The sequence below is a fragment of the Macrobrachium rosenbergii genome, chromosome 13 (genome assembly GCF_040412425.1).
Source record: "Macrobrachium rosenbergii isolate ZJJX-2024 chromosome 13, ASM4041242v1, whole genome shotgun sequence".
Lineage (NCBI taxonomy): Eukaryota > Metazoa > Arthropoda > Malacostraca > Decapoda > Palaemonidae > Macrobrachium > Macrobrachium rosenbergii.
In genome coordinates this window covers 46,477,910-46,501,237 of record NC_089753.1, presented here as the reverse complement: position 1 = coordinate 46,501,237, position 23,328 = coordinate 46,477,910, and the positions used below count along the sequence as shown (strand labels likewise).

At 42.5% G+C, this 23,328-nt stretch overlaps 1 protein-coding gene across 1 annotated transcript in view; it reads left to right on the top strand.

Moving 5' to 3' along the window:
• Positions 1-439: 439 nt before the first annotated feature.
• The window catches only part of Rcc1 (Regulator of chromosome condensation 1), a 51,524-nt gene continuing 28,635 nt past the window's right edge, over positions 440-23,328 (top strand). Inside the window, exons 1-5 of the mRNA XM_067115413.1 lie at positions 440-679; positions 12,738-12,886; positions 20,730-20,917; positions 22,278-22,457; positions 23,080-23,305. Coding sequence (XP_066971514.1) covers positions 12,748-12,886; positions 20,730-20,917; positions 22,278-22,457; positions 23,080-23,305 — 733 coding nt within the window. The 5' untranslated portion in view covers positions 440-679; positions 12,738-12,747. The remainder of the gene's footprint in view (positions 680-12,737; positions 12,887-20,729; positions 20,918-22,277; positions 22,458-23,079; positions 23,306-23,328) is intronic.

Below are 23,328 nucleotides of genomic sequence, written 5' to 3'. Positions count from 1 at the left end.
TAATAATAATAATAATAATAATAATAATAATAATAATAATAATAATAATAATTATAATAAAAGTAAAACTGTAGGCAACTACCTCGGCCTTGGTCCCGCTAGCCGGCGACCGTAATATTTACCGCCTTTTGCTCATGATTTTGTTTATGCTTATGTCTTTCGTTTGTTTTTATGATATTTAAAGCCTTTCGTTCATGTCTTTATGTTCATCCCTATGGGGCTGGTACGAGACACGGCGCCCATCTTGCAAGTAAACTGATAGTTATTAGTTGCCGAACCAGAGGGGCGCGGTAGTTGTCTTCAATTTTACCAATAATAATAATAATAATAATAATAATAATAATAATAATAATAATAATAATAATAATAATAATAATAAAATACACCATCCAAATTTCTGCAAACAAATTTTAAACCAGGAACTCAATCTAGGACTTTCATATGAGATCAGTGGTTCCCAGATGTAAACAACGTTGTAAATAACGGCAGCCGCCGCATCGCGTTGGTCTGTTGTTCATGTGTTGCAAGAGTTAAATCTCCCGCCACGTGATTCCCGTCCAGTCCTTATAAATCCTGGATACCGACTCGCACAAACAATTCACGGGAAAGGAAAATAAAAAGAAATTTAAGCCGCATTTCACATCCCGGAGTAATTTAAAGGCCAATTGAAAGGGTTAAGGTAAGGAATTAAGTTATTATATGCCAGACTTTGTTTCTTTTCTCTTTCGGGTTTGCGTAGCGTATGATAGGCCTATGCAAGGCGATGTTTATTAGGGTAGTACTTTTATTCCATCTTTAAGCTAGCAAGAGTAAGATTATCTGTATTAGGCCTATACATCTTGTAACGTAACGTGGTGTAGGGTAGGTTTTCAAAAGTATGCAGATTGTGTGACTTTTTCCCCTGTGGCTTGTTCGAGACATAGCCTAGGCCTATGTTCGGGTGTTAGCCCGGTAATTTTACAAGACTACCTTATGCACATAGGTTCAAAACTTGGGTTTAAATCTGCCTAACAATGGCGGTTTCCATGGAAAATACAACCAGAGCCTGGAATGTAAGGTCATGCTGGAAAGCCATTGAACTTGGGGTAGTGTGCAGAACTGTAGGATTGGATCTTACACCATCCTACCTCTTAGTGGAAGCTTAGGCCTAGTCCATGTTTCTGACGTTTGGTGTTACTTTGGGGTGTCTAGAGGGGGCAGAGCCCCCAACCCCCTGCCAGGTAAGGGTGCAGTGCTGAAGTGGGGTTAGGAAGGTAAGGTGTGGTTAGGTCAGTACACAGCATTCTAGGAAAGATTAGGATTGATTTCGTCTGCGGAACTTTTCCTGCTGCATTAGGCACCTACACTTGCTTTTGGAGTGGATGCAGAGTAAAGAGATGGGTAGGCATGAGAAATATGACTAAAAATGAACCAAATATGACCTCCCCTAGAATGCTGTGTCCTGACCTAACCAGACCTTACCTTCCTAAACTGGCCAAGGGCCTTGACCCCACCTTTACCCCTCAAGGTAATGCTGAATATTGGAAACAGATCAGCGGGACTAAATTTCTCTTTGGACATCCTACGACATAACTAAAAGAGCCTTAACCTAACCTTTCCTAGTGTCGTGCCTTGACCTTACCAGACCTCATCTTACCAACCTGATTTAGGGAGCTGTTCCCTGACCTGGCCAGTGGGGCACCTATCCCCCAAATATTTGGTTGGGACAGTTAAATGCTTTCGGGATGCAGCGATTAATGGCTGAAGAGCAGGTGAACATGTTTAATTATTTCAGGAAATGGAAGAATTTTACATGAAACACCATTCATATACTGTATATACCATTTCTGAACAACACAAAGTTTCTGTGGCATCAAATTTGTTACGTGCTGTAACAATAAACAAACATTCATGTCACATGCTCCCACTTTGGAAGATTGAACAGGAAAGAACAGCTGCATCAGGATTGGGGCGTGGGTATGAATCATACCACTTTGATTTGTTCTGACTGGTTGGATATGAAAAAATCAGTAGGCTTAGGGTGTGGCTTAGGTTAACTGGGGCAGATAATTGGCTGGGTTTAAATTACCCACTACCTGAATTTGGGCCGACACACAACTGTCAACTTAACCCTTAAGGTACAGGCTAAATATATATCAAGCACACCTCAGGACCGGCGGACTTAATGGTTGGCCAATTTAAGAAAAAAAAACATATCAGTAGAAAGAGGAAGATATGCAAATGCATATGGTGTAAGAAAAAAAAAAGTCAAAAATTTTTTCCTTACCTTACATGGGAAGTTGAAAGTCAGTATTTACAACCCTGTGTGAGGCCTCTTTTACAGGGGGGTTGGGGGGGCTAGTGTCCTATCATCTGTTCAATTGATGGTGCAGGTTCACAGGTTTGCAGCAGTACACTCAGCACAGTGGTCAATCAGATGCATACCACTGGCGGTGCGGGTGCTTGGGTTTGCAGTAGCACACTCATCACAGTAGTTAACCAGACACACTCCAGGATGATGGGGGAGTGCCTGCAGTTTATTTGGCCGAGGCTGTCATCTGCCAGTTTTCTAGTCGGGACCCACCACCAGGTGGCAGCAGGTTCCGACTAGGAAGCTGGCGGACCAATGCAAACAAGATGGCAATGGGTCGGAAGCTAAGGTTTACCATCGTTTTCATAACAGACCTAACCTTTCCCATAGTGCCAGGTCCTGACCTAACCAGATGTTACCTAACCTAACCTAACATAGGGCAGCATGTCCTAACCTGGTCGGGGGGGGCCTGGACCCCCCCAGAAAGCCAGCTAACACAATTCGACCAAAATGCCAGGTCTTGACCTAACCAGAACGAACCAACCTAACCTTACACAAGATGGCGTGCCCTGGTCTGGCTGGGGGGCGACCCCCCCAAAAAGCCAGTAAAATGCGTAACCATAAATTGATAAGAAACTGCACTGACCTTAGTCAAAGTTGGAATCATCGGAAAATTCGGCCGGCTTGATTCTTCTTCTCTTTTGGGCTGGGACGGCTGGTTTTGGTGTGATCTGGACGACTGGAACAGGTGGAATTGACGAATCTGTTTGTATGGCGGCGTCTCGGGATTATCGGGTTTCGGTGAAATTAGGCCGCATCTTGGTGGGTGGTGAATCAACTCTACTTAAAGGATATGTACGTTTAATTAATTCCAAAAAAGCTTTGAAAGGGCAATCAACATTTGAAAGGTAACGTTTCTTAATACGATACATCAAAAAATAAGAATTATACAAATTTTTTACTGTACCGCTTTTAGGCAAAACATTACGCTTCAACACCCACCAAGTAGATTCTATTGTGTATGTGTATATGCTTGTGTCGTCTGGATCAACAAAGTGTAATGAGTGATTAATGTTACGGTGTGTTTTGAAATGTTGGCTTAAAGTGTGGTATGATTTCCAAGAGTCTGAAATTACAATGGAGTCAGGGTGGATGTTTTCTATTAATATTGGGAGGAATGTTTCTGTAGTTCTATCGGCAACAACTTGTAAAAACTTGTCCTTTGTTTCGCGGTCAATCCCGCCAAGAACCCAACAACCCTCGACACGTCTACCCTTGTGAAATTTTCACTTTCCGAATTTGAATTCGTCAGTTTCCACAACGTGTCCTGACCCGCCGATTTTCCGGTTGTCCTGCACCAAAATGTCTATACAAACTTCCCGGCGGAAATTGTACCAGTCCACTATGGTGTTAGGTGACCCGATTTTCAGAGTCATCTGCATGTATTTCTGGGGAAGTTCATGAATCCAGCTGTGAATGAGAATTAAAATGGTCCCAAACGAAAGGTGTGAACGCGAGGAGAATGAGCCACTCTGAATGGATGTGTGTTTCCTGCAGTGGCGTGCGTTACAATGCCACTGGAAACTGTCGCCATGCTTGACCAGTCCAACAGTTCCTTCTTTGCAGTGGCCACAAAGACCACTGAAGTCACCAATAAGGCCACTCTTCATTAAAAACACTATTAATGATCTTTCACCATTACACAGCACTGCTAAATTGAGTATTGTCACTGGATTGGTGGCGGCAAATTGCATTTGAGAGGGATGCGCGGACAGCACGGACGACATCTTGGCAAACTGGCAAGAGACCGGGTCAGATCTGGGGGCACGTGGGGTCACGAGCAGGGTCGGGTTGCGGAACTACTTACCTTGGCGGAGTGATTGTAGTCAGGGCAGAAGGTGTTATGAGGCCTGGCCAGCTAAACTGTAAACTACCCTGTCGTTTCGCATCCATGATTCAAACCTTGTGCTTACATCATCCTGCATATTTGCCTGATTCGCTGGGAGATCAACATACCTCCAAGCTAGGTTCCGATAAGTTGTGTTTGGTTCCTGCTTAGTCAAGAAGCAGTGTCTAGGAGCTCCATTTCTTTTGACTTGATGTAGTTACACTCCTCTTGTGAGGAGTGAGGGTTGTAAGCAATAGCTGCTGCTGCTGTAATTACCAGTTGATCCACAACCTGAAGGGAGTATTATGTGGATCATAAGACAGTTTCAGGTAGTACCATGATTACACTATCCTTCTCCAGAGACTTTTCGTTCTTAGGAACATTGACCAGGACTTGGGACTTAACCACAGTTCTTTTTAGACTTTCAGGAATCTCAAGATCCAAGATAGACACTCCTTGGTGTGATAGCAACGACACCACAGTAGTGCCATGGTCAACAAAAGGTCCTAGTGTCCTTTCCCCTGCTCTATTGCAGTGCAAGTACATGAGCAGACAGAAGAACATTCAGTGCAGGGTCTGGCGCCAGTCCCTCTTTAGCTTGGCGCCTGTCTCTTCTAAGAACATACTGATGTTCATTTGTGAGCCAATTTCCAATGGAATGCCTGGCTCTGGTCTTCAAGTGACCAACACTAGTTTCTGATCACTGGGTGTCTGTTCCACCTTCACCTAAAAGTTCCAGACGAGCCAAGTTGCTCCTTTTGTGACGTCAGTTAGTGTCTCGGAGCACTGTCCTTTGCGGACAGGGACTTTTTTGTATGAATTTATGAGCTTGTTGAAGAAAGCTATCACCTCTGCAGGGAGTTAGGAGTGACTTTGGTTTTAAGGGAGCAAGACAAGTGTTCTTCGTCTTTTCCTCTCTCTGTGCTTAGACAGACTTAGTCTTCCTGGTTGAAGTTCATGTCAAGTTTTTAAGTAAAAGTCTTTCTTGACTGACATCAGGAGCAGGCGCTGACAAGATAGGAAACACTCAAGTGTTACGGAGAGACATAGCTTCGGCTGGTCTCTTAGTCCTGTCTTATGCAGATAAGGACGGTTGAGTTGGTTTTTTGAGTTTTCCACTCCTTTGTTGGGATTGCAAGAAGGGAGTTTTGGGGCTCTTGTTTTCCTACTGGGAGAAACACAGTAGCTATCAGCCCTCTTTTCTTCACCTTCAGCCGTCAACCAAGAGAATCACAGCTACTTTCAGATGCCATATATCTAATCCTCGATCCATTTTTCCTTTGGAATGACAATATTTTCCCTCCTGAGTGTTCACAAGCACCAATTGGCTCCCAAGTGCCAGTGGGCTCATAAGTGCACTTTGGGATCTCCCTCTCCCATGGATCCGAGCTCCCAGTGGCTCATAAGCCTGCTGCAGGTTCAGTTCGCACTGAAGCTCCAGACATCCCGTTGGCTCCCAGCTCTCCAGCATTGGGACACGAGTCTGAGACTGCAGATTCAGACGTCCCTATTGCTGCAGGTCAACCTGTTTTGTCGTCTTGTGTGTCACAGATCCCCAAGGTTGGATCCTCTTGACCTGTCGCTGATCGTGCGGAGTCTGCAAGTACATCAGCACTCCAAGACTTCTTTGCTTCCCATTCACCAATGTTTGGACAGCATCCTGGAACTGTTGAAGAACCCTCGTCTTTGAAACCAGAAGAACCACAGCAAGATTTGGCTCTTTCCGCTGTATCTTCAGTGAGGGGGAACCTGAACCAGAACACCCTTCATCAGCTTACGACTCATTATTGAACTATTTTCTGTGCTGCTTCCCAACATATTTCTCCACCATGGCCCCTTCTTCCTTGGGATCAACGTTCGTGTTACGTCAGTCCTTGAGTACCACTAGACTCCTGTAGATGGCCCTCTCTATTTCATCCAAGAAAGCGTTGTCAGGGATCGGCTCTTGGCTGTCTGAGAAGAGGGAGTTGGGCAAAGCTATATTTTGTTCTCCTCCTTTTTGGTTTTCCAAAAGGAGGTATGTATTTTATACAATCGGGGAAGCTCCTTCCTTGGGAGTTTCCACTATATTTGTACATGCAGACTGGCTCTGAGTCCTGTTGTGTGCGGACAAGGTGATTCGAGATGGGGCACAGGAGTTCACTGCTCTTTTTTCGTCATGTATCTGAAGAAGAGAGACATGTGGTGTTCTTTCACCACAAAAGAAGTGACACCGTCCCAGAGATCTGCTGTTCTTTTCGCTCATCTGTACAGTACCAGCCTTTTTCCTCAAACGACATTAGAGCGGGTAGCTATGGAATTGCAAAAGGCTACTCATGACTCGCTTGCGCAGTTGTCCAAGCAAACAATGGAGTCTAACTGAACACCTGCTGTTTCATTTAATCCTCAGCCTCTCTCTCCTCTCCAGCCACAGCCATTTCAAGGTAACAGAGGAAGAGCTTCCTTGTGCCTATGCACAAATCCCAGATCAGTTCGCCCTGTCAGCAAGAAGTCCTCTTCTAGACCATGTAGCAAGTGAGACTTCATTCCTCGGTCTACCTGTGGGTGTCAGACTCCCACACTTCTGGAGACAGTGAGGGGCCAAATTGATAGAACCATGGGTACTATGGGTTCTCAAGGAAGGATATGCAATTCCCTTCAAAGAAAGTACACCTTTGTTGCATGTGCCCATCACCTTCAAGGCGCACTCGGTAGGCTCCGAGTTTTTTTTCGGCCCTCCCAAAGGAAGTCACAGCTCTTCTTCAAAAGAGAGCTATAGAAGAAGTAGAAGACTTGTCATCAGAGGGGTTTTGCAATCACCTCTTTGTAGTCCCCAAAACCTCTGGGGGTTAGAGGCCGGTCCTGGATGTAAGCTTTCTGAATGTCTTCGTCCAAACCACGAAGCTCAGGATGCAGACGAACAGCTCAGTTCTTGCTGCAATTTCCCAAGAAGATTGGATGGTCTCGATAGACATGAGAGACGCTTACTTTCATACCCCAGTACACCAGGAAATTCCTGAGATTCCTCTCAGTACAAAGTTTTCCAATATCAGCCCCTATGCTTCGGGTTGTCAACAGCCCTTCAAGTCCTCATCAGGGCTAATGGGCGTGAAAGTTTGCTACATCTGAATGACTGGCTCCTGTGTTCATCATCCCAGAAGAAGTGCATGGAGGACCCTCTCAGAACCCTTCAGTTAGTCAGTTAGTCCAGGAGTTGGGCAGGGAAAGTTCCAACGAGTCCCTTTGTCAGATGATAGTCTATTTCGGGATGAAGATAGACTCGGGTTTTTTGGGGGTTTTTCAGTAAAGAGAATACTATCATGCACCCAAAGAAGTTCGTCATTTTCTGAGTCTTCAGACCTGCTCAGCCAATGACTGGATAAGCCTGCTATGGACTCTCTCCTCCATAGAGATGTTCGTTCCTTTGGGGATACTACATGCGAGGCCTTTGCAGTTCTTTCTGAAGGCCAGTTAGAACAAGAAGAATCTTTCAGATTCCTTCATATTTCCCATCACACAGGAAATAAAAATCATCTTCAGTGGTGGCTTGTAGAAGGAAGGTTCCACTCAGAAATCCCTATCTCATCTGAACCTGAACCTCTCATTGTTCTCCGACACATCTGACCTAGGTTGGGAAGTGACACTAGGATGATTGGAAGTGTCAGGAAAGTGGTCCCTTCAAGAGAGGAAACTGCACATAAATCTGCAGGAGTTGAAAGCAGTTCACCTGGCTCTTCAACATTTTGCTGCAGTAACTCGAGACTCAGTGATTGCAGTTCATTCCAACAACACTACGGCCCTGTCACTGTGCGAGTTAGCCAAGGATCTCTTTCTTTGGACGCACAACAACAATACACAGATTCTCACCTGCTGTGTTCAGGGCAAGTTAAGCGTATTAGCAGACGAATTGAGCCATTGCAAACAGGTTCTACCCATGGAATGGTCACTGAATCCACGTGTGCACCAACCTGTTGAAACGGTGGCGAACACAGTTGATAGACTTGTTTGCAACATCCAGGAACCATCGCCTCCCCCTGTATTGCTCTCTGGTGCCAGACCCTCGGACTTGGGCAACGGAGGCGATACTTCAGGATTGGTGACACCTGAAAATGTGTGCCTTCCCTTCATTCAGTCTAGTAAGAGACATGAGCAACATATGTAAGACTTCTCATCACACATCGTTGATCCTAGTAGCTCCCTTTTGGCCTCAAAAGGAGTGGTTTCCAGACATTCTGGAACTTCTGTCAGACTTTCTGTGGCTCCTCCCACAGAGGAAAGATCCCAGTCAATCTCACTTCAACAGATTATCATCAGGGTTCATTCACTCTTGCTCTGACAGGCTTTAAACTGTCAGGAAGCTTGTTAGAGCAAAAGGATTTTCAAGAAAAGTTGCAAGTGCTATCGCAAAATGTAGATGCAACTCTTCTCCAAAGCGCTGCCTGGCTAATTGGGTAGTTTTTAGGAGATGGGGTAAAGAACGTAGCATCTCGTCTTCTACCTCTGTAGCCCAACTAGCTGAATTTTTACTGTACCCAGGATCTTCGAGAGGCCTTTCGATGTCTACCATCAAGGGTTACAGATCCATGCTGAACTCAGTATTCAAGCATAGAGGTGTGAACATTTCCTGAGACCCAGACATTTCAGGCTTAGTCACGTCTTTTGACACCAGGAAACGGAAGTCGCAGCAGCCAGTGTCTTGGAATCTAGACGTAGTCCTACATTGGTTGTCAGGCCTGCCTTTTGAACCTATGCAGATGTCCTCCTTTTCTTAATCACTTTAGCCACAGTGAAAAGAGTCTGTTAGTTACAAGCCCTGGACGAACAAGTTGCTTTTTCGCAAAGACAGCTATTTGCTCATATACCTTAGGCTTCTTAGCCAAAAACGAGTACCTGTCTAACCCTTGGCCTAATTTTTTTTCTGTCCAGAGTCTTGTAGAACTGGTAGGACCGTTGGTACAAGAGAGAGTATTATGCCCAGTGAGATCATTAAGATTTTACATCTAGAGACCCAAGAATATCAGAGGGGATTCTCGTAACTTCTGGTGTTCTGTCAAGAACCCTTTATGTCCTCTCTCCAAGAATGCTATCTCTTTCTTTTTGAGGGACATTATTGTAGAGTCTCACTTGGGAATTCAGGAGAATAATTTACCGTTGTTAAAGGTAAAAGCACATGAAGTATGGGCAGTAGCCACTTCGTTGGCTTTTTAACGCAATCTCTCTCTAACTACCATAATCCAATCGACCTATTGGAAGTGTCGCTCGGTCTTCGCCAACTATTATCTACGTGATGTTGAAACTGTGTTCGAGGATTACAGTACACTGGGTCCGTTCTCCACGGCTGGTGTGGTACTAGGAAATGAGGGGTAGGAGTGATCCTCCTATTTCTCTGTCTCCTACCCTTGATTAAGGTTGTTGGGTTTTTGGGAAGCTAGGGTTACTTAGTACCTGGAGTACCCTCCAATCTTCGTTTTTAATGGTTGGGTAATATATGTTTTTTAAATGGTGTACAGGCAATATAATTTTATGTCGTGTGTTAGTCAATGTCTATTTTGCACCCGGGGCGAGGACAATTGTTGTGTTTAAGCTTTCTTGAGTCATAGAAGCACTCCCTGACCACAAAGCTCCCACTGAAGTAGGGACAATCATGACACTACCGATCATGTCCCTACGGGTCAAGATGAGCAACAACCAAGAGTCAGTATCTTTCTGCTCTTGCTCCCTCCTCAGATAAGGTTACCCACTTGCATTACCACAAGACTAGCTTTTCTTTTCTATTTCAAATGCGTTTCTTTATAATGTTTTTGGAGTAGCACATGTCCATTCTTCCCACCTCCTATCAATGTGGGATTCAGCTAGGTAATTACTTGGTAAATGTCATATACAGTATAAAAATTACATTTTTCTAATAAAATAAGGTTTTATATATACCAAGTAATTACATGAACAAGCCTGTCCCTCCTCCCCACACATGGACACAGAGCATAAACGAACTGAGCTCTTTAGCTACGTTGTACCTATTCTTCCCTGAAAGTGGGCGGGGTACTTGCCTGCACCAAAACAAAAGAGCGCTACCACGAATTTTTAATTCTTAAGTTGCCTTTTAAAGTAGAAACCACAGCTATGTAATTGCTTGGTAATATATAAAAACCTTATTTTATTCTAAAAATGTCATTTTTGTAATAAAACTATTAAAATACTCAGGTACCCAGGTAGGGCTCGAGTTACGATAATTTGCCTTACGATAATTCAATTTTGCGATGGGGTAAGCAATTAATACCGATACGACAACATTTATAAAATATTTTTAAATTTTGCGCTGGCACAGGCAGCAGTGAGAGAGACCAAATTACAATAGACCAACTTCTTTTCCTCCAGCTCTTTATCCCATCTTCTAGTTAAAAAAGTAAAAGAGAATGATAAAAGTATTGTTAGTAACGTTATACTCTTGCGTAAATGCTTACAGCTGAACAAGAAACTGTTGCTTTGCTTATAACCGAATCGGAAAACAACAGCTGTTCTGCTGGTATTTCAACCATTGTATGACAGTAAACAGTTACCATAGTTATGTTACAAATGACGTTAAGTAGAATAGGACTGATATATTTTTACATTATACCCTTATTCGGTATGGATAAAAGATTGGCAAGGAAATATACTGCTAAATTTAAGCTGCAAGTTGTAGCTGAAGCTGAGAAAACAATGTTGAAGCTGCTAATGACTATAAATTATCATGCATCAGCAGCATGGATGAAACTCGGCTGTAATTAAAATTGGAGGGAAAGTATTTTAATCAAAACTAAAGAGCATGAAAGAACATATATTACTGCAAGTTTTACGCTGATAAACAAAAAATACGTAAAGCTTATATTATGATGAAATCAGGTGAAAATAGCAAACGGAATCTTGAATTTTTTTTTTTTACACAAAACAAACATGCCACCAAACTGCCAACATCTATTAACAAAATAGCTGAATTAATTTCACAAGACGTATTTAAGTTATATTTTAACTTAAAAACACTTTGTAATAATCTTGCCCCATATAAACAAAAAACACTTCGTAATAACCTTGCCCCATATAAACAAAGTATCTAGAGAATCATTTACGCTAACTAGAATCAAGAAAAGTGCTCTGAACTGAGTTAAATACGGCAAAATAAACTTATGGCATAATCGATTTCCAAACCAATACATTGATCGCTGTGATCGCAATTTCTAATACAGGCTATCCCGGTTATCGGTGGCCTTGGTTATCGGCAATCCGGTTTTACGGCGCTTGTCCAGCGACGACGGTAACCGGATTTTCGACAACGATTCCCGGTTATTGGCGCTGGTCCCCGCTGATCCCCAGTCATCAATGCCAATAACTGGGATACCGGCGCCGATAACTGAGGATCAGTGCCATTATCGCCGATTTTCGGTTGTCGGCAGTTTTCTCTTATCGTCACGCTGTCAGGAACGGGACCCCGCCGATAACTGGGGACTGCCTGTACAAAACCAATATAAGAATATATACAGTATTATAGGATACAGTGAATTAAAGCATAACATTTTTAAAAGATCTATGAAAAAGATGCATATTTGTTATATTGATGTTTGTATAATACGATATGTAAATATAGCGTACAGTATAATGTATACGATATAATTTACCATAGTGTAGGCTAAGCTAATTCTTGTTTGTTATTCAATTTCTCTGTGTATTGAATTATCGTAAGTCACTGCATGAACCTCCAGAATTAGCTGATAATAATTACTGTACTGTGTATATATAGAGTATACTTTGTAGTGTAGGGTAGGCTACCATATATGTATACATGTACTGAATACCCTAGTGTAGGCTAGGCTATATTCGAGATACATTTTTTCCAGCAAACAATGGTTTTTTTGGAACCTAATCCCATCGTAAGTAGGATAATACCTGTACAGTATAAGCATTTTTAGTTTTTTTGTGTGTGTGAACTTCAAAATATTCAGTTCTAAGTGTTTTTAGAAGGGTTCTAAGTATTCGCAGATTTTACCTGTTCATGGCGGGGTGTGTGGTATGCATCCCCTGTGAATACATGGGGTTTACTATATGTTTTTATGTATGTATGTATGTACAGTATGTTTGTATGTTCCAGCATAACTCTGAAAGAGCAATTTCAACCAAACTTGGTATACATATGACTTATTATCTGGAAAAGAATACTTTGGGTGAAAGTCATCACTAGCACCAAAGGGGTTGGGATGGAAGGGCTTCCCTGAAACGGGCTGGTTCTGCCAGTGAAACAGGGCTGGTTATACCTGTAGACTTAGTAACTTTACGAATTTATCATACCTAATTTATGTATACATATGACTTATTATCTGGAAAAGAATACTGTAGGGTTTAAGACATCAGTGGCACCAAAGGGGGTGGGGTTTGGGAAGGGGTGACAGACTGAGAGGGAGAGGAAGTGAGAGAGAGAGAGAGAGAAAGTTTATTGGTTGTCATTCAGACCTATCCTAGGCAGTGCTGGGTTGGTCAGCTAGTACATTATATGAGGCTGTCTCTGTGTTACTGTATTTAGAAAACGCTCATTATTTTCTTTTCTTACAGAACCAGGAAAATGGTGAAAGCAAAGCCTGTAAGTGTTGAAGAATCAGAAGTTAAGGTGAATGGGGATATACCTCACAGAAATCAGCCCAAAGGCAGAGGTCGTAAAAGGGCAATTGAGGGTGACATTAAAGAAGCGAAGAAGCCCAGAGGTTGGTAATAAAACATTATGTACAAAGATTTATCATGATTATTTGGGATGTGTTCATAGTTCCATGTTTGTGTCAAGTAATTCTTCCTAATTTTGCTCAAGCTATGCAGCACTTGAAACATGTTTATCATTATAATGTATACATAATGAATCAATGATACGTAGTAGTATGCATTTATAGCTTTAGAAAATAGTTAATTTTGTAAGCAGAAGTAAGCTTGAAAAGCACTGAAGGTTTTTATATATACATAAGATTTGGAGAGCTAAGTAAGGAATGGTTTTTTGCTCATGCATTGTTTCTATATTAAATAATGTTGTAGAGTACATGGGATTTTTTAAAGAGATTAAGCATATGCTTCATATAAACAGGAAGAATAATGGAAATGATGTGCACTTAGCAAATATGCACTATCCTTACCAAAAAAGGGTTTTTATATAAGTAACTTAACAAGTAACTACATAGATATTAGTTTCATTTAACCATGGCAGTTCTAAATTTGAAATTCACGGTAACGCTCTTTTTGTTTTAGTGTAGGTAACTAGACCCTGCCCACTACCGGGGAAGAATAGGTACAACAGTGCTGAAGAACCCAATTCATTTTCGTTGGTCAACAACTGTATGCGGTTGGTTGAGTAGCTCTAATTTGAATTTCACTGGGTGGTTGTATCTTTCGCCTTTGGTGAAGTATTCATTTGTGTTGGCAGCGTGCTATTTATTAGCTTAGCTAGTTTATTATTCAGACTTGTGACTTATTATGTCAGATTCTAGCGTGTCTAGTATTAGGTATTGTAGCAAAGGCTCTAATACTAGACTTACTTCTGCTGAGTATGACATGCACACTTTGTGTTGCCATTGTAGAGGGCAAATTTGCTTGTTTGAATTTAAATGTGACGAATGCAAAGACTGGGATCAGGGTAAATGGAAAGTTTTGGAAGCACATCTAGATAGACTCCAGAAGAGACAGACAGAGATAGGCGGCTGCTAGAGCCAAGGCTAAAGGTTTAGCTAGTCAGGTTTCTACTCCGAAATCGGATATTGCTTCTCAGCCTGCGCCTTCTACACCTCTGCCTGTGTTCTCCCCGATCACCAGCTCCTACTTTTCCTCAAATTCCGTTACCTGGCTCCCATTCTTCTGAACCTGATGCCATCACCAGCCTAGAAGCTAGAATTGACCAAAAGTTTGGTCTGCTTATTAATACTTAAGCCCAAATTGGGCCTTTGGTTAAGGCCCTTACGGATCAGGTAAGCGTAATTAGTGTTGGTGCAAGTGGAGGAGGTAGCTACTCGTCCCACTGATGCTCCTAGACAAAGGTCAATGTTAGACTCCCTCAAACCTGGGAGGAAGCAAACCGAAAGTCCAAGGGAGGTCGGTGGGGTTTGTCCATGGGTAGTTGCCCCCTCAGCCTAGCCTGTTGATCAAACCCAGGACTCGGTGGATCACCATTGGAAAGGCGTTCATACAGATGTGCATGTGCTGTTGTCCAGTGATCTGGACACCAGTGCGGACAGGGGGCGTAAACATTTTTTAAAAGTGTCAAGGCCATTGAAACGGCATGCTCCTTCCGCTGAGTGTGCTTCCCCGCCCCCACATAAGGTTCCCTGGGAACAAGAGCACAGTCCTCTTCCCTCCTGCAGTTTTTGGGTTGGTCCTGAGCAGGTTGTGCATAACACTTTGGTGAAGGAGAGCCAGTCTTTGACGCGTCATTCCTCATCCAAGTTGTTCGAGCGTCCAGTGTCTGCACTTGCAGTGTCAAAGTGATGTGTCCAAATTCCCAGTGTCTGAACACCTAACTTCCAGTCCCGATTGGCTTGTGCATGACACTTCATTGATGGTGAGCCAGTCTTTGACATGGCATTCCTCATCCAAGTTGTCTGAGCTTCCAGCGGCCCAGCGCCTGGTTTCTGAACATGTAGTGTCCAACCGTTCTGTGTCTGAGCGCCCAGTGTCCAAGCGATTGGGTTATGAGCACCCTGTCTGAGCGCCCAACTGCCGAGCGGTGCCTAGTGACCGTATGCCCAGTTTCTGAGTGCCATGTGCCAGAATTCTTGCCTTTGGTACGCTTGAGGCCAGAAGCCAAACGTTTGGCGCCAACATCTGCTGTCATGGATACTCCATTGGAACCTGTCCAATGACAGTTGGATAACATCCTTGGACTTTTACAAAAGCAACCTGCTGCTACACAGGATCAGGTTGACTTAGCTCCTTCTCCCATTACATCCAGTGAGGAAGCTGACGAAGAAGCCATCGATCAAGAACATCCTACATCAGTGTATTTGGTGCTCTTGAGGTACTTCCTTTTCTGCTATCCAACTTTCTTCTCAAAAGGGCCCTGACGTCACCTGGTTTGGCCTTCATGATGAGACAGCCAGTAGAGGCCTCTGGGCTACTGGAAGATGGTCCTCGCCATATCCTCTAGGAAGGTGTTAGCGAGCATTGACAGTTGGTTAGCAGGAAAGAGGAAGCTTGGTAAAGCAGTTTTCAGTGCACCTCCCTCCCATCTGTCGCCAAGGTGGTACTCATCCTACTCTGGGGAATCGCCTTTACTGGGAGTTTGTGCCTCCTCCCGAGGGGACTTCTCCAACCTTGTGGATGCTTTGGGGAGATCGGCTCTTAACTCCGCTAAGATTATGTTCACATCTTTGGAATTAGACTGTTTTGTGAAAGACGTTTTCAAAGTCTGAAGTATTCAGCTTCCTAGACTGGACAATCGGGGCATTGGCCAAGAAATAGAAGACTGTAGTACACTTCAAGAGAACTTTGCTGTGGACTGGCTGGGAGTACTGTGGTGTACCTTTACCTCCAAAGGCGTTGCTCCCTCTCAAAGACCGGCTCTCCTGTTTGCACCTTTAGATTGTCCAGCTTTATTCCCAAGAGCTGCTATAAAACAGGTCGTGTCGGACTTACAGAAGTCGACACAGACACAGGACCTTTTGATGCAGTTAACAAGGCGTGCCAAGGAACCAACCCATGGCACTTTGATCTCGTTCAGCAGGAGAACTGTTTCCCTGTTGCAACAGCAACCCCATCGATGCGGAAGAACCAAATTCCAGTCCTGCCCACACTCGAATCTGTGATCAGTCCGGCCAACCAAGAAGTCATCCTCCAAACCGGCCTCTCACAAGTGAGGTTCCAGTCCTCCATGTCCCCGTAGGAGCCAGGCTTCTCCAGTTTTAGGACAAATGGGAAGCCAGGAACGCAGAACCCTGGGTTGAAAAAGTTCCACAGGAGGCCTATGCCATTCTGTTCAGTGAAAAACCTACCTCCTTTGTCCTTTGACATCTTCACCCACCAGCTAAACAGCCTACTTGGAAGGTTTGGAGAGGTTTTTGGCTCTAAAGGAAGAAGTATCGTTGCTACTCAGGAAAAGAGCTGTGGAGTTGGTTGAAGACGTAAGCACAGGGATTTTAGAACCGTCTGTTCATTGTCCCCAAAGCATTGGGAGGTTGGAGACCAGTCCTAGACATCAGTGCACTGAACTTTTTTGTGCAGACCACCAAGTTCAAAATGGAAACGAACCGATCATTCCTGTCAGCCATTCATCAGGGAGACTGGATGGTACAACATGGAGGATGCTCACTTCCATGTCCCAGTACATCCGGACTCAAGGGAGTGCTTGCGGTTCATGTTCCAGGGCAGCGTCCTTCAGTTCAGGGCTCTCTGTTTCGGCCTCTCTACAGCTCCGCAAGTATTCACCCATGTTCTCGCCCCTTAGCGAGATGGCTCCATCTCATGAGGATCAACGTCTGTTTATATCTGGACAACTGGCTACTACGCTCCCCATCAAAGAAAAGATGCACAGAGGACCTTCAAAAGACTCTACTACAGTACTGGGCCAAGAGTTGGGTCTTTTAATCAATGTTCAGAAATCCCAATTTACTGCGACACAGTTGATTCTCTATTTGGGGATGAGGATCAATGCTTTGACTTTTCGGGCTTTTCCGTCCCACAAAAAGATTCAAGACTGCATGAAGAAAGTAAGAAACTTCATATCTCGCCCTTCATGCACAGCCAATGAGTGGATGAGTCTGCTAGGCATTCTTTTCCATTGAGAAGTTTGTGCCTTTAGGAAGGTTACACAGGAGTCCCACAATTCTTCCTAAAAGCTAGTTGTCAGAGGAAAACTCTCCCAGACTCCTTCACTTTCTGTATCATTCCCGAGATCAAGGAGGATCTTCAGTGGTGGCTTGCAGAGGAGAGGTTGTTATTAGGAAAGTCATTGCACCTACTGAGCCCTGACGTAACTTTGTACTCAGACATGTTCAGTCTGGGTTGGGGGGCACTTTTGAACGACATGGAAATATCCGGGAAATGGTCGCCAGAAGAGAAGAAATTACATTTAAATGTAAGGGAACTGAAGGCAATTCACTTGGCCTTTCAGCATTTTGAGATGGAGACTTGCGGCAAGACAATCACAGTCCACTCTGACAACACGACCGCATTGGCTTATATAAAAAATCAGGGAGGGACTCATTCCTTCTCCCTTTACAAAGTGGCCAAGGATCTTCTTCTCTGGGCAGAGACAATGACTTGCTTCATCCAGGGAAAGCTAATGTTCTTGCGGACTAGTTAAGTCGTGCAAACTGGCCCTTCCAACGGAATTGACGCTGAATCCACAGGTGCGCACTGACCTGTGGAAACAGTGAGGAAAACTGTTGGTAGACCTGTTTGCGATGTCAAGGAACCATTGCCTCCCCGTCTACTGTTCTCCAGCCCCTGACCCTCGGGCATGGGCAATGGATGCCGTGCTCCAGGACTTGTTGGGCTTGGATGTCTATGTCTTCCCACCGTTCTGCATGGTGAGGGAAGTCCTAAACAAGTTGATGACCCACACCAATGTGTCCATGACTCTTGTAGCTCCGTTTTGGCCACAGAAGAAGTGGTTCCTGGGCCTTCTCAGCCTCTTAATAGACTTCCCCAGACTTTTACCTCAGAAGAGAAGTCTTCTAAAGCACCCTCATTTCCATCTCTTCCATCTAGGCTTATCCGCTCTTGCTCTGAGAGGCTTCAGACTGTCAGGGAGCTTGTCAGAGCGAAGGGCTTTTCAAGAAAAATTGCAGAAGCATTCGCCAAGTGAAGACGTCAGTCTTCCGCTAATGTCTACCAGGCGAAGTGGATAGTCTTTTGTAACTGGTGCCAAAGACATGGCGTATTATCTTCCAAAACCTGTGTAGTACAGATCGCTGACTTTTTAACATTTCTGAGGTCCTCTCGAGGCTTGGCTACATCTACAGTCAGAGGTTATAGATCTATGCTAAACTGTTTAGATGTAGAGTCTTGATTTGTCTGCTAATCAAGGCAAAAACGATCTAATTAAGTCCCAGACACTTCCAACCAAGAGAAGTCTATGTCAGTCGCTTGGAATCTAGATGTCGTCCTCAGATGGCTCTCTGGCTCTGCATGTGAGACCCTTCCTGTCTTATCGCTGAGAAATTTAACCAGAAAGACTCTTTTTAGTTGCTTTAGCTACGGCAAAGAGGATCAGCAAATTACACTCCCTCAGTAAGCAAGTGGGTTTTTCGCAAGATGCGGTCTGCTCATTCACACTTCGATTCCTGGCAAAGAACGAAACCCTGTCCAACCCTTGGCCTCATTCGTTTACGATCAAGAGTTTGTTAGATATCCTTTGGCCAGCAGACCAGGAGAGAACTCTTTGCCCAGTTAGAGCTCTTAAGTACTACTTAGATAGGACCAAAGGGATTAGAGGTCCCCCTCAGAATCTGTGGTGCTTGGTAAAAAACCCCCTCACGCCAGCTAAGAACACCTTGGCCTTCTTTTTAAAGAGTGTTATTTCCGAGTCACACTCGAAGATTCAAGAAGACGATCTCTCTATTTTTAAAGTGAAAGCCCATGAGATTAGAGCAGTTGCCACTTCGTTGGCTTTTAAGAAGAACTTGTCTCTCTCCACGATTCTCTAAACAACTTACTGAAATTCAAAATCAGTGTTTGCCTCCCATTTTTTGTGCGATGTGGAGGCAGTCTATAATAATTACAGTATGTTAGGCCCATTGGCCATGGGTGGCATGGTACTGGGGGAAGAAGGATAGGGGATATACCTTCCAATCCTCTACCTCCTTGCCTTGTTAAAGGATGCTGTGGTTGGCATGGTATTGGGGGAAGAAGGATAGGGGATATACCTTTCAATCCTCTATCTCCTTGCCTTGTTAAAGGATGCTGAGTTTTGGAATGCCTGGTGGTGCCGTGTACCAGGAGTACCCACCAGTCGTTGGTTTTTAATGGTTGTGTGATGGTTTTAATATCGTGTGGTAACATTTCTGGTTGTATTCATTATTCTGCTCCCAGGACAAGGGCAATTAATTTGGAAGGCCTTGTCAGTCTTCGGAGTACTCTTTGACAGCAAGTTCTCCCACTGAAGTAGAGACGACTCTTGGCTTTACTGCGTCGTCACTACAGGTTGAGATGAGTGCCAACCAGAGGCAGTATCTTCCTGCTGCAGCTTTCTCACCAGAACTCTCTCACTGGGTAAGGTTACAGCAAGCATTACACCAATGCTAGCTACCTTTCTATTTCAAATTCATCTCCTTTAATGAGTGTTTGTGGATGGAAAATGTCCATGCTTCCCACCTCCAGTCAATGTGAGATTCAGCTATGTAGTTACTTGGTAAGTTACTTGTATAAAAATGACATTTTTATGATAAAATAAAGTATTATATTTACTTCACAAGTAACTACATGATCAAAGCCCTCCCACCTCCCCTCTCATGGACATGGGGCCCAAACGAATTGGGCTCTTCAGCACTGTTGTACCTATTCTTTCCCGGTAGTGGGCGGGGTCTAGTTACCTACACTAAAACAGTATTGCATTACCATGAATTTCAAATTTAGAACTGCCACAGTCAAGTGAAACTAATAGCTATGTAGTTACTTGGTAAGTGTATATAAAACTATTTTATCATAAAAGTGTAATTTCTATCGAAGGATATATTATTTTTGTATTAATCCACAAATAAAATTTTGCCTCTTATCCTTGGATAAGGAAATACCCGTTACGCTGCATTCACACTGCATTGCACCATTGAAAACAGAGAGATCCCTATTGCACATGCCCAGATCTGCATATATGCTCCCTTTACTTAGTTTTTTGCTAGAAATCCTCAGTCAGATTGTGGCGAAGGGAAGGAGGAAGACAAGGGCAAACAAACCAAAGAGAATTGTGATAAACACGGTTATTTTCCTTTATTAAAGCTCTTTTAAGTTGGATATGGTTTTGAATAGCATTGTCAAGAATGATATGAAAAGTTTAGTTTGTTGAAAGATGTAAGCAACTTTCTCAATGTTTTTTGTACATTTTTTTTGTTCAGGTTTTAAGACTAGGTCAGTAATTTGTTTGCTTTTTCAGTTGTTATACCAGCCTTTCTATTTTAAGGAGGAAGGGAGATGGTCCCTTTGAAAGTTAAATAAATTTCATTTTCTTGATTTTTGGGTTTTACTAAATCTTGTATGCATAGAAAATGTCTATTTTATAGTAGCAGTCTTCTTCCATTGGTCAAAACTTCCCACCTAATGAGTGAGTCTCCATATAAAAGATAAAGGCTTATATCCTCAAAGAAATATATTGCAGTTAGAGTATCCTTGGCATTTCTCATAGAATTAGAAACATGAAATCTTTTTATTATAATGCAGTCAGTGACCATCCCTGCATAATTCCCTGTTTGCCAATGGTAAAGTTAGGTGAACCTTCAGTTAAATGGGTGGTATATCCAGAAAAAATGCAGATTATCTTCAGCTTTTGATTTCCCAGTAGGAATAGTAATGAGCTAAAAACCCATATATCCATCTTATCTTAAATTTTAACACTGATAATATTATATTTCTTTTGCACAGTAACTTTGGAAGCTCCCAAAATTAATGGAGGTGTGGTTTTAACTGTTGGGATGGGTGATATCGGTCAGCTGGGCCTTGGGGATGGTGTTGAAGAAAAAACTCGGCCTGCTCTTGTACCAGATCTTGAAGACATTGTAGCCATAGCTGCCGGGGGACTACATACTGTTTGCCTGGATAAGTCAGGAAAGGTATGTTAATATAGTTTTTACACTGTAGGCATTTTACTTGAAGTTCTTTGCAGCATCCCTTCAGCCCCTAGCTGTAACCTCTTTCATTCCTTTTACTGTACCTCCACTCATAGTCTCTTTCTTCCATTCTTACTTTCCACCCTCCCCCAACAATTGTTTCATAGTGCAACTGCGAGGTTTTCCTCCTGTTACACATTTCAAACCTTTTTACTGTCAATTTCCTTTCAGTGCTGAATGACCTTATAAGTCTCAGTGCTTGGCCTCTGGCCCAAATTCTATATTCTATTCTATTCTCTATGTATTTTTGTAGTTGATTTTGAAACAGTAAAATTATTATGAAAACTTTCCCACTTTTAAAGTGGAAAGTGCTGTCTAGATATGACTGATATGTTCATATATCCTAACATCAGAGTATCTGCTAGAAATTTAGTTGGCTACCTTGTATCTCACATGCCAGCTTTGCTCTTGTACAGTAGTATGATAATTTATCATGAATTTATTATATGTGATACACTGTGTTGACAAAACATTTTGGACTAACCCTGTTGATGAATTTTAACTTGGTGCATTTGGTTAATCCATTGATTAATGGTAAGTTATGTAAAATATAAAACATCCATAATGTATTAGATGGTACTTCCTGTTGTGATTTCTGTAGCCATGATTAGCATTGGACATCACTTACATCTTTAATCACAGATGTGATATGTAAACTGAAGATATTTGGTAGACTAGTAACTTTGAGTTTAGGAATACGGTACCTCCCAGAGAGAAGTATTACCGTTAGTACACCTCACAGGGTGCACTGTAGACATTACTTAAGGTTCTTTGCTGCGTTCCTTTGGCCCTTAGCTGTAACCCTTTTCATTTCTCTTACTCTAGCTCCATTCATAATGTCTTCTTCCTCCATTCATAATGTCTTCCATCTTACTTCCCACCCTCTCCTAACAGTTGCTTCATAGCGCAGGTGTGGGGTTTTCCTCCTGTTACCATTTTAAGACCCTTTTACTCAAATTTACCTTTCAGCACTGAATGACCTCATAGGTCCCAGCACTTAGTCTGTGAACTAAATTTTATATTCCTTTTTGTATAGGAGAGTACCAGTTTGTAACTGTAAGGAATGCTGTTGTCAAAGGAAGAATAACTGTTGTGTGTTCTTTCTTAAATGCAATTATTCTATTCAGTGGTCATTAGACAAAATACTCTGCCTGGTGTGTAGTGATGCTATATTATTGCTCAAACTTGTATTGGTGAGCAAGTCTACAAGACCATTAATTATAAAGGTGGACCTACTTGAAAATCTTTTATTGACAAAAGAAATTTAACAATGTCTTTATTAATATTTGTATTATTTTTTCAGGTTCACACATGGGGTTGTAATGATGAAGGAGCTTTGGGAAGACAAACCACATCAGAGGAAGAAAATTTTGTCAGTGGTACTGTTCAGATTGATGGTACAGTTGTTCAAATTACAGCAGGCGATTGCTGCACTGCTGCTGTAACAGATGATGGTCGTTTGTTTGCCTGGGGTTGCTTTAGGGTAATGACATTTTTATTTCAGTAGTATTAAGTTTCACTGTATCTTGTTTAATGAGTTAAGTTTGAGAGAATTTCTTGTAGATTTGTTTAAGTTTTAAGAAATTCACAGAGGTATGTGAGATTTATAGAGTCCTCTTCCCTATGGATGGTGTCTTTCAGAGAATACAGTAAATCCATGGACTATTATGTAATGTGTTTGGAGAAATTCTCTAATATGTAGGTATCAGCCCATAAGAAAACATTCCTGAAGCTGTTATAGTTCAGAGCACTTTCTTAAGGACAAAGAAATTGCTGTGGTTACCCTTTGTATAATGTAGATCTGAAAAAAGCTAATGAACATTTTGAAATTCAGATGTTTATGATTGGTCAGACATTTATAGGATTAAATTTGTATATTTTTTGTAACTTTCAAGCTCTTACTTTAGTATTCCAATATTCTAAGGTGTCATTTAAGCAAACACTAAATATTCAGATGTGTTTTTGGAGGTCCTGTATTAGTGTACAGTAATATAATGTTGCCATAATGCCTTTTCTTAAAACTTGACTGATACCTGCCAGTAGAATTTTATACTCCAACAACATAATGCAATTTGGTGATTTCATATGTCCTGATATATTTTCAGGATAATAGTGGTCCATTAGGATTCATAGAAGAAGGTAATATACAGAAGACTCCAAGACAAATTTTAAGTGATATTCCTGTCACAAGAATTGCAGCAGGAAATAACCATTTAGCTATACTCACCTATAATGGCCAGATTTACACTTGTGGATGTGGAGAGTCAGGACAACTGGGCAGGATTGCTGAAGTGTTTGCACATCGTAATTCTAGAAACAGGAAAGGAATAGGTAAGTTGTCTTTATAGCATACA